The sequence below is a fragment of the Perognathus longimembris genome, chromosome 2 (genome assembly GCF_023159225.1).
Source record: "Perognathus longimembris pacificus isolate PPM17 chromosome 2, ASM2315922v1, whole genome shotgun sequence".
Classification (NCBI taxonomy): Eukaryota; Metazoa; Chordata; class Mammalia; order Rodentia; family Heteromyidae; genus Perognathus; species Perognathus longimembris.
Window position 1 is genome coordinate 72,033,051 of NC_063162.1, and position 12,302 is coordinate 72,045,352.

A 12,302-nucleotide genomic window follows, 5' to 3' on the forward strand; every position below is an offset into this window, starting at 1 on the left:
CCTCCCCTTACTCTCCCAAAGACATATAAATGAACAAATAGAACAAAAAGAAAAGAAAGCAAAAACAGCAAAAAGAACCCCAAGACCCTCATTTCCATATCCTGAAGTTAATTTCAATAAATATTATTTTATATGACCAGACGCACATAGGTATTGTGCCTTTCTGTTCCTTTCCTAAGAATATCATCCTTTGGTCTCACTGTGTGTGAATATGTAGAGACCTGCATAATGTATTATGTCCCAGTGTATTTTATATGTAGCTTCTGCATATGAGAAAAAACATGTGCTGTTTGTCTCTCTGAGGTTGGCTTACTCACTTAACGTGATTGGTTCTGGGTCCATCCATTTCCCTATAAATGACATAATAATATTCTTTTTAATAGCTGTGTAAGATTCCACTGTGTACAGGTACCACATTTTTTGGATTCACTCATATATTGTAGGGCATCTGGACTGTTTCCATACTTGGCTATGTGAATGGCATTGGACATGGATATGTAGGTGCCTTTATTGTTTGTTTCTTTTTGCCAGTCCTGGGGCTTGAACTCTGGGCCTGAGCACTATCCCTGGCTTCTTTCTGCTCAAGGCTAGTACTCTACCACTTGAGCCATAGCACCACTTCTGGCTTTTTCTATATATGTGGTGCTGAGGAATCGAACCCAGGGCTTCATGTATGCGAGGCAAGCACTCTATCACTAGGCCATATCCCCAGCTCGTAAGGTGCTTTTATTGTAGCCTGGCTTACAGTGCTATAGGTAGATGCTCAGGAGTGGTATGGCTGGGTTGTAGGGAAGATCTATGTTTACTTTTTTGAGGAACCTCCAGACTGCTGTCCCCAGTGATTGTTTACATTTTTACTAACAGTGGAATAGGGTTCCTTTCCTCCACATCTCCATTAACATTGTTATTGTTTGAATTCATGATGTTGGGCCACTCTAACTGGGGTGAGATGGCATCTCAGAATTGTTTTGATTCGCATTTCTTTTATGGCCAGGGATGTTGAGCATTTCCTCATATGTTTCTTTGCCATTCTTACCTCTTCTGAGAAGTCTTTCTTTAGCTCCTCTGCCCATTTAGTGCTTGGTTTATTAGCACTGGGAGGGGTTTGTTTCTTGAGCTCCTTGAGTATATTGGATATTAGGCCTTTGTCTGTATTGCTGGTAAAGATCTTCTCCCAATCTGTTGACTGTCTTTCTAATTTAGTAACTATGTCCTTTAAAGGCTGTGCAGAAACTTTTTAGTTTTGCGTAATCCCATTTGTCAAGTCTCCTACCTGCTGTACACCCTTGAGTAGCTGGGATTATGGGCATGAGCCATGGGTGCCCAGCTAATATTTACTCTTTTTTTTTTTTTTTTGGCCAGTCCTGGGCCTTGGACTCAGGGCCTGAGCACTGTCCCTGGCTTCTTCTTGCTCAAGGTAGCACTCTGCCACCTGAGCCATAGTGCCCCTGCTGGCCATTTTGTGTATATGTGGTGCTGGGGAATCGAACCCAGGGCCTCATGTATACGAGGCAAGCAATCTTGCCACTAGGCCATCTCCCCAGCCCAATATTTACTCTTTTTGAATATATGTTCTTGTGAGTGTGGAAAGAGACCAGACATTGTTAGAAAATGAACTAGCTCTTTAATTGTTTTTTAAATTTATTTATTGGTGCTGGTGCCCATCCTAGGGTTTGAACTCAGGGCCTGGGCACTGTCCCTGAGGTTTTTTGCTCAAGGCTAGTGCTCTACCACTTGAGCCTCAACTCCACTTGAGCATTACGGTGGAGCATTATGGTGGTTGATTGAAATGAAGAATCTAATGTACTTTTCTGCCCAGGCTGGTTTTGAGCCCCGTTTCTCAGATTTCTTGATTAGCTAGGATTATAGGCATGAGTAGGCACCTGGCAAGGTATTTTTTTTTTTTTTAAGCGAGTAGCACAATAAAGCCATGGAATCACGTAGTTTGGTGGCTGTTGCTATTCTGGTTTATTCTGAAAGGTTGGCCTTGGCATATAGATTTAAGAATTGGCTAGAAGTGTGACCTGGCTAGGTTCAGGTTTATAAACAGCCAGATAGAAATGAATACGGCCATTGGTAGAGGCATTTGGCTGCCAGAACTGGAGAAGTAAGGGGCTAAGTCTTCCAACCATGTGAATCACCACAAACAAAATTCTACCTGACTAGGCAGGAGCACTATTCTAGGTCAGTGTCAGTCAAGGCTGTGCATCCACATGTTTTCTGTTTCCTCCCTGGGACTATCTGTGTTTCCATGCAAGGCCCTGGCTGTCCGTCCTGGCCAAGGTTCTCACTGTAAGGATTGTCTAAGATTGCCCTGGAGCCAGATCCTAACATTGCCAGGAAAGGGACAGCTTGTGCCATTCCTGAAGCGTGACAAAGCACCCTGTTTGATGGAACAAAGGACAGGACAGTGAGCTGGGGTGGGATGAGGTTCTAGAGGGACCTTGGCCAGGGCCACACTAGTTTGAGTCTTCTCAGTCACAAGAGGAATTTGGGTTTTCTTGTAACTATGATGAAAGGCCATTGTTTTAACCTCTTGTCCTTGATCTCCTAAGAGAATAAAGTTGCAGTTGTATGAATGTGTCACTCTTGCATTATGGCAGGAAGCCACAACATTATAAGCAGTATCTATGCTCCTCCGTCACTGGGAGAGATGAGAGATATTCATTACTGCTCTCATTACAGTTATCTTAAAATGTTACTTGTTTCTTGAAAGTATCTTTCAGTAGTCTACAGAGCTTGGTAGTTAACATGTTGGTTTATGAGTACAAAGCATCTTGATCAGTGGTGCCCCTTCTATTTTACCTCTCTCCCATCTTTCCTAGCCCTGCTCATCCCTTCAAGGTACCAGGCTCCATTTTTACACCTAAAATTTGATTAGGAATCATGGTAGTTACTAGAATTCCTAATAGATCTTCTATTTAATTTTGTTTGTGAATTCCTAATAGAGATTATCATTTAATATTGTTTATTAATGAGGAAGTCAGGAACAACAGCCTTGGACCACATCTGAGGTGCCACCTGTTTCTGCACATCTGGTGCCCTGGAATGCAGCCATCTCCATTCACCCGTGTGTCACTGTTGTAGCCGACCCCTCCTCTCCCAGTACACTCTTAAAATACGGTCTGGCTCACACAGAAGATATTGGCTTAGTCCTGCATTGATGATACTGATTAGGTGTCACTTTGAAACCAATTAAAATATTTGGATCACTGTTTGGTTTCCTAGCAAACGTCCGTATTTTGTTTTATGCACTTACAAGCATTATTTTGAGAAGAGAACCAGAGATTTAAACTGATTCCCGAAAGACTCCAAATCAGAAAGGGAAAAGCAAAGCCACCCCTAAAAGTCCACTGTCTCAGGCCTGGGCATGCCGCCCTGGGCCTTCTTTCTTAGTGTGCAATTCTCTTCCTCCCTTGTCTGGTGGCAGAATCTGCCTCTTCTTATGAGTGATAATTGGGCCTTTGCATATTTCATGAGCGTGTCAAGCAGAGGCCTTATTTGACTGTTTGGTTGAATCCCGTGGTGACACAGTGTGGGAACTGTCTTCAGGTAGCAGGGTGGGAAGGGAGACCCAGAGGCACCATGCACAGGCCCAGTGGCTTGTTTGCATCTGTGGTCTCTGCTTAGATGAATACAACTCAATCTACCCCAGGTGGAAAACAATTAAAAAAAAATAGCCTCCATACTGAGTATGCACCAATTAAAAAAAAAGTTTTCCTTGTCATAATTTCCTACAATCCAGTCTAACAACATACCCTTGGCACTGTATTTATTAGGGATTATAATTATTCAAGAGATAATTTAAAGGACCTGAGAAGATCACGTTTCTATTCAAGCACTCCATTGTTTTTGAACAATGGACTTGAACATCTGTGGGCTTTGTCACTGAGGGGCAATTACATTCATTTACTATGTGCCAGGTACTCAGATTAGGAGTATCTGTTGTGTCTCAGCAATACCAGATGCTCAGTGACCAAAGCTCATTGAAACTTTGGGGTTTTCTCCAGGCCCACCTGACACTTGGCGTTGCTAGGTTACTTCCGTTCTGCAGGCCACGTGGCCCCATGTGGCCTCATCCTGGCCATATCCCCTGAGTGCTTCACGCACTACACCCTATGGCTCTCAGCTGGATGCGCTTGCCACTTTCTGTCGGTACTAAGGATTGTTTGTTGGGTTGTTGTTTTGGTGTTACCTAGGTGTGCACATGGGGTAAATGTCCTTGACAGTCCCTGGCAATGGCCCTTTACAACTTTTTAATTCATTTTTTTTTTCAAGCACGAACTTCTTCCCTGTCAGTGCAGCTTTTGTCTTCAGACTTGGTGGCTCTCTGAGACTGTAGGCATTACCTTTCCCTCTGCAATCCAGAGTTAAATATTTGCCATTGCCCTTTGATTGGTGGCCAGGTTAAAGTTGACCATTGTGGGAGGGGCTGGTAAGCAGGGCTCTATCCCAGAGAATAAAAGGAAGCAATTCAGTGTGACTCACTTACCTTGGGCAGGTTCTGTCCAGAACCACAGAGGTTGCTTTCTGTGTTAATCAGGTGGGCCATCTTTTGAGTTTGGATGTTACCCAAAATATCAGGCATTTTTTTTCATATTGTAAACCATTAACATTATTTAGGGATTACCTGTGTGCTGTATCTCCCAGTGCACATACTCACTGTATTCTGAACTCTTGCTTCTGTGTAGTTTTATAACCTGCTTCCGTGACCTGTGATGACCTATGTTTCCATAATAGCATTTTTCGATAGCAGTATGTTAAGAGCTCTGTTATATATTAAGAAGTGACTCCCAGAAGGGGGAGCAGGGCCTGGGGGTGCAGGAGACCTGAGGGCTGCTTCTGTGGTGGGAGCTTTCTCCTTGCCAGTAGTGGACATTTCTCTAGCGCCCTCTTCTGGTGCAGCTTCTCATTTCCCCAGCTGGAAAGTGGGGCGAGCCCCAGATCCAGCTTCAGTAGGACCAAAGCCAGATGGGCTTTGGGTTGAGAGGCAGCAAGTGCATAACCTGAATCCTCTCTCACATGTGGACACGGCTGCACATCTTTTATAAAGCATACCTGCAACTCAGATGTTTTCACAAGATAAAAATTCAAATGCTTATCCTAACACTCTCAAGATACTCATAGTACTCATGACTTAGGGAATTGTAAACTCTCTGTACAACTATTTAATAATAAAAATTTGAAAGGTGTGCAGGATTTAAAAAATTCCAAATGCAGTTTGAATTTGGGCATTAAAAAATAGATCTTTGTTACATGAGACGAAGTCATTTACCACAAGGCATCTCTGTACTCAGTCCTTGACCACATGGGAGGAAAGGTGGGCATCTTTGCCATAGACTCCACTCCTTACTAACTTTCTGGGCCTGGCTTTCTCTTCTGAATTGTTTAATTTGAGATTGAATGGTGACCTGAGCCAATACATGGAAGGTCAGGGCCTGCACAGCTGCTCAGAGCCTCTCTCCCTTGGCTCTTTCTCCTCAAGTTCTTTCTTATGACAGATTTATTTCCCTAACACACTTTCATTCTATCAGCAATATTGCTCAAGTCTCACATGTTTCCTCTTTCTTTATTGTACTGAAAATACAATAAAATAGAAAAGAATTGACCTCAAGCAAGGGCTTCGGGGCCTCTATTCTTTTGATAAGGAAACAGAAGTTCATTGACATGTTCAAGGTCATGTGAGAAGACAGTTGGCTCAGGCCCAGCCTGTTGCTTCCTTCCTCCTACTCTGTCAGGCTTTCCAGGCCACAATGAGCCCACCAAGCTTACTCCATAAATCTAATCCAGCATAGCACCTGGCTGGAAATTCAGTTATATTGGACCTCTTCCCCTGCTGTGCGCGGCTGCCCAGCCACTGCCTGGGTCCAAGGCCAACGCTAAAATCTAAATAATTACCTCCTGTCACTTGAAAAAAAAGGAGCCAATAACATCTTTTCTCAGGGTGTTAGTGGGATCTGGCTATCAATCAGGTTCTGTCTTGGCCTTTGGATGGTGGACCTGAGCACGGAGCACAAAGGGAGATAGTTGTTCAGTCTTGTCATGTGAGGTTGGCTAAGGAAGTTGGCCACTTCTGTTCCTTTTCATTAGCAGGTGGTTCCAGTTTTTATCTGGAGAAGACATGGAATAGTGCATTTTCCTTTAAGGGAAACTGGTTTGTCTCCAGAAAAACACATTTATCTCTGCCTTCAGGGGTATGTGATCACAACCCTGGCCCTGGCAGGGGACAGTCAGTCTACTGGTGGTCTTTGGCTGAGGCTTGTGAGATGCTGGTACATTCCTGGAGGCCTGGGAGCTGTCTGCCCTCCTCTGTCTCCCTTCAGAAGAACTTGATCTTGTTACAGATGGAAAGAGTTCATCCATTCATTGGGGAGCAAGCAAGCACATTTCTGTTCTGGGTTTACAGATCACAATGGGTAGCTATCAGATAACCCTTAATATGGGTTTCCTCCTCCTCCTCCTCCCCTTCTCCTCCTCCTCTACTCCTCCTCTTCTTCCTCCCCCTCCCCACTCCATTCCCCCCTCCTCTTGAGACTTGAGCACAGGATTTTGAGGACTCCATACAGTAAAACTATTGAAGGAAATGGACAACCAATCTAGTGAATCTAGTGAAGAATCTAGTGAAGAGGGTGAAAGAAAAATTAGGAAAGAAGTCAACCACACTTCTACTGATAGAGAGACCCTGATGTCAAGATCTTGCCCCAGAAAAGGTCCAGTGTTAGTTATAGGAAAGTATTTGCAAGAGTTCACCTCATTTCCTTTTTCCTTCTTCTACACAGTCACCTCTCTACCTTTTCCCCCTACCTGGTTCTTTGGGGAAATCAGATTTTATTTTAGGGTATTTTTAACATTCCTCCTTAAATGTCAGCTCTGTGGCCCTCTGTCTTGAGGCTTTCCTCTGTATCCTAGCAACTGGTATCATACAAGGCCCTCAACTGCTTCATTAGCCTGAAGGGTGAAGATCAAGCAAATGGGACCCAAAAGGGATGAACAGGAGCAGATTTTTGCATGCAAAGCCAGTCTCTGGGATGATTAAGTAAGTGGCTGCTGAACAGTTCCTTGGTAGCTGTGCCTCCAAACTAAAAGGCTCCTCTGAGCCCAGAGACAGAGAGGCCAGGCTGGTGGAGGTGCAGAGTGGGGGATGGGGGAGGGAAAGTAGGGAGCTGCACCCTTCAAATCATAGGCATCTCCTTTGCCTGGAAAATTCTGTTGTATTTGTTGTTGTTTTTTTTTTTTTTTTGGCCAGTCCTGGGCCTTGGACTCAGGGCCTGAGCACTGTCCCTGGCTTCCTTTTTGCTCAAGGCTAGCACTATGCCACTTGAGCCACAGCGCCACTTCTGGCTGTGTTCTGTATATGTGGTGCTGGGGAATTGAACCCAGGGCCTCATGTATACGAGGCAAGCTCTCTTTGCCACTTGGCCATATCCCCAGCCCCTGTATTTGTTAAATCACAGTAAGGGGAGTAGAAATTGAATTTTAGACCAGGTCACCATTCTTAATTTGTCTGATGAGGTCGAAAGTTGGCATATGGAAGAAGAAACTTCAGAGGGGGAGAAATTGGACAGAGGTGACATTCTTCTGCAGGACCTTATTATATACTATCCACATGGATGCTGAATGGATGGGATGCTTCTGCAAGGAAATGCAGAGCCATCCCATGGAAGCAATGTGGATGGTTGGGGCAGGCGGGGACTGGGGGTATGGCAGGCAGTGTGAAGAAATATGAGAGCAGACAGGGAGCGGGGTGTGTGTGCCTTTCCCTGGGTTGCTTGTCATCCTTCGGCATCATGTGCAGGACATTTGTCTGCAGAACTATCCTTTCTGCTGCTTCTCTTCTTCATTTTTGAAGAGCTAAAATTAGTTTTGCTTATTGCAGACTTTATCACTTCAACATTTCGAATACTTTTTAAAAAGATTTAAATTAAAATTTCCATCTTTTAATTGATACACAAAACATCAAAGTTGTACACGTTTATGGGGTACAGTATGATGTTTCTATATGTGTATACATTGCTTGATGTTTGAATTAGGCTGAATATGTCTTCTCATATTTTTCTTCCCTTTCCTTTTCCCTTCCTCTTTTCTTCCCTTCCTTCCTTCCTTCCTTCCTTCCTTCTTTCCTTCCTTCCTTCCTTCCCTCCTTCCTTCCTTCCTTCCTTCCTTCCTTCCTTCCTTCCTTCCTTCCTTCCTTCCTTCCTTCCTTCCTTCCCTCTCTCTCTTTCTTTCTTTTTTTGTTTGTGTGTATGTGCTAGTACTGTAGCTTGAACACAGGATCTTGTGCTCTTCCCACCTTTTCCACTCAAGGCTAGTGCTCTTGAGCCATGCCTCCATTTCTGGAGTTTGGTGGTCAGTTGGAGATATGAGTCTCACAGACTTTTCTGGCTTTGAACCTCGATCCTCAGGTATCAACCCCTGAGTAGCTGGGATTACAGATACAAGTCACCAGCACCCAGGTCATATTTATCATTTCTTTTGGTAAATGTACTCAGATCCTTTCTCAGATCCTATCTATTCTTGTGAAATATTTACCCGACCGTGCATCAGCACACTAGAACTTCCAGCTCTTATCCAAGTGTAACAGTACGTATGGATTGATCACTCTCCTTCCTCTCCCCACTGCTGTCCCTGGCCTCTGGGATCCACCATTCTAAACACACTTTGGTGATATAATGAGATCAGCTGTTTTAGGTTCTGCATGTGAATGGGACCATGTACTATAGTCCTTCTGTGCCTGCCTCATTTCAGTTAACATAATGGCTTCCAATTCTATGTTATGCCACATGGCAGGATCTCATTCTTTGTATGGCTGAATAGTATTCCATTGGTATATAATGATGTCTTCAGCCTTTCCTGTGCAGTTGTGCTTCCTCCTCTCTCTGGGAAGTGTTGTGTGTGGTTGGGAGACCCTCTTGAATATTGCCTGCACTAAAAACATTTGCTCTATGTTTTCTTCTCTTTCATATCTCCTCATTACACACCTGGGCTGGTGTACTACTGACCACCCTCTCTTTTACGCTGACCCCGTTATGGCACAGATGCAGTGATTAGATTGCAGTCTCTCTTACTTTACTGAATGTCTAGAAGATAGAAACTAGTCCTGTCTGTCTATAGCCTGATAGGGAGACTTTGCCCTTTATCCCCCAATGCTTATTGCATGTCGACTGGGTTGTATAAGTTCACCACTCTCTATAGATATAACCAATGGAGCCAAGGGTAAGCTTTCAGCACACAGAGGTGACATTTTGAGGGGGGGATGGACAGTAAGCAAGATAAATAAGTGAAATCATATGCACACAGGTGCACATGTGTAAATATGTGTGCATGCATGTGCATGTGCACACACAAGAGTCTAGTACTCGGAGGACCAAATCAGCCAGTGGATCTCTAGAAGAGACACAGAAGATGGGTAGAATTAGCTGAGAAGAGCTCTGATATTGGAGCATCTCTAACCAGAATGTTTCCCTAGCCATGCTGTTCTGCATGCAGAAGAGGTGTGTGTGTGTGTGTGCGCACCCGCGGGCATGTAGGTGTGAATATGTGTGGCTGTCTGTGAGGTAGCATAAATTGTATCCTCTCTCTTACCACATTACATGAAGGGGTTAGTTGAAAATACACAAGGGCACAGCAATGTGCTTTTCTAATGGGTATTAGTTTGTGCTTGGTAATAAAGTTATTCCCCCTCTGAGCATTTGCAGTGTGTCAGGTGCTGTTCTGAATTTTTCTCCTCACAGGGAGCTCCAGCCGTCCCCACTTTCCACAGGAGCGGGCCTGGCCACAGCCCAGCTATGCCGCCCACAGCAGGGTTTCCCAGCTAGGAAATGACCTGTGCTCCAACCCCATCATCTCTGCTGTGGTCCTTTTTCTTTTCTTCTTTTTGGTAGTGCTAGGATTGGAACTCAGGGTCTTGTGCTTGCTAGCCAGCATGATGCTATTGAATCACACCTGCAGTTTTCACTGGTTACTTTTAGGTGAGGGTCTTGCTATTCCAGACAAAAACCTTCAGTCCAAGCTGTGAGTTCTCTGCTGGATGACAGTGTCATTGTTAGTGACACTGACCATGAAGATGTGCAGGTCTGCATCCAAGATCCATCCTGCTGCCCTGGGCTTATAAATGAGACCCTATTTTGGAAATAAGCAGTGCAGAAAGAATCTGGCAGCATAGCTCACGTGATAAAGCACCTGCTTAGCAAGCATGAGGCCCTGAGTATCTCCAATAAAGAAAATAAAAATTGCAGCTTTGTTGAGATGTCCTACAGGCCCCCAGAATATACTTTTAAAATGTATTCTACTAGATGTGCTTTTTTGGGGGGGGTGGGGGTGGGGAAAGTTATTTATGGAATTGTGCAACCATTAACAATTAATTTCAGTACATTTTCATCACCCCATAAAAAACAACTTTTCACTCATTAGCAGTGATTCTCCATTTCTCCTGCCTCTGTCAGTCATGAATCTGCCTCCTGTTTTTATGTATACATTTGTGTATTCTGGACATTTCCTGTATGTGGGTCCATATGATATGTGCCCTTTCATGTCTGTTTTTTTTTCCCTGAGTGTAATACACTCAGGGAACACCTATGCTATAGCACACACCAATGCTTTGTGCTTTTTTTTCAGGACCAAATCATCTCCTAGTGAATGGATGGACAGACCTCATTTTTTGTAGCCAGTGATATCCCTAGACGTGCATTGTTCCACTTATTCATTGTTAATGAGCAATGTTTCTGTGCACATTAATATACGTGTTCTTTATATGGGTATATGTTTTCAGTTCTTTGGGCATGTGTTTTCAGTTCTCTTGGCTTTAAACATAGGCATGGAATTTCTGGGTTCTATTGCCTGAGTTTAATGTTTAAATTGACTCGTTTTTCCTTGTGGGATCCACATCCTTAGTCTTTGCAAGTGAAAATAAATTTACTTCCTCAGTGCTGAGTGTTGTCAACAACTTGATATAACATGAACACATCTGGAGCCCAGGTTAAGATTCTGTGAGTGACTCAAGTAATCATAAGCACGTTTATTGTGTAGAGTTGATACTTGCCTATGTTATGTTTTTAGTCTCTTCTTCTCTTAGCTGCTTCTTACTTGAATATTCACCCAGACTTTTTTTTTCCTTTTCCAGAATCGCAATGAAATAAAAAACGGCACTATCCTTCGATTAACCACATCTCCAGTAAGTTGATCTTGGTTATTTCCTCATAAGCTGTTAGCTGGTTCTGCTGTATGTGCTAATGGAATGCTGTTTTTCTGATAGTGATTTTAGTACAAAACAGGAAGTCCCTGGGATGTCCTTACATGCAGAGTCTACTAATAGGAAAGCCTCTTTTCCAGTTTCTTTTCCATGGCAGAGAAGGAGGGAGACTGTTCCATTGTGAAGGCCAAGAGAATAGATTGGGAATCATGGAATTGGAGTTAGGTGACCATCTCAACAGCTCTTACATTACAGATAGAATAACTTAGTTATATAGATTGGTTTCTTATCAACTTGCCTGAGCAAATCCAGGAAACAAGGCAAGCCAGACTAAAGATAGGCTGTTACTTCCTTTAAAATCTGTGTGTGTGTGTGTGTGTGTGTGTGTGTGTGTGTGTGTGTGAGAGAGAGAGAGAGAGAGAGGGAGGGGGTGAGGGGGGAGAAAAAGAGAGAGAGACAGAGACAAAGACACAGAGAAAGAGAGATTGAATATAAGTATATTCTAATGTCTGTCAGTGATGGTGAGAATTGATTTCAAAATAGTTAAATCTAATAAGTGTTGGGCCACTATGGGTGGCTGATCTTAGAACTCGTGTAGATCTGTGAGTGAAAGTGGCTGAGCAAGGTGGCCGTGGCACTTGCAGTGATTGGGTTGCATCCTGGTCTGTCTGTCTTGTTTCCCGGTCCAGCCTGTGAGTAGTAACATTAGCATATTTGAGCCATATTCCTCCACACTGCATTTCCTTCCTTTCCTAAAAAATATAAGCAGCACAAATATACCAAGTGTTACTATTCACCCCCCCCCCCCCCCCCCCGCACAGTTGAGGAAAACTGTGTCTATCTATCATTTCCAGTTGTCACTGAAGCCATGTGGTAGGCTAAAAATAAATTTCAAAATTGGAGAATAAAGCATCTGGCTAGAATTAAACTGTGGGCAGTGTAACTACCACAGATCCATCTTGCTGCAAATTACATTAGAGAGGTTTAAAAACTGCTAAGTACTTCTTTTTTACTTAAATTGGTCTATTTACTTTTTAATTTTAATTTTTAATTTTTATTGTAAGGTGACATACAGAGGGGTTACAGTTACACAAGTCAGGTATTGAGTACATTT

General features: G+C 43.4%; 1 protein-coding gene across 2 annotated transcripts in view; it reads left to right on the top strand.

Moving 5' to 3' along the window:
• Elmo1 (engulfment and cell motility 1) overlaps positions 1-12,302 on the top strand; it is a 438,867-nt gene that overhangs the window by 121,857 nt on the left and 304,708 nt on the right. For both annotated transcript variants that reach the window (XM_048339446.1, XM_048339445.1), the window contains exon 6: positions 11,120-11,170. In XM_048339446.1, the coding sequence (XP_048195403.1) occupies positions 11,120-11,170 (51 nt within the window). The remainder of the gene's footprint in view (positions 1-11,119; positions 11,171-12,302) is intronic.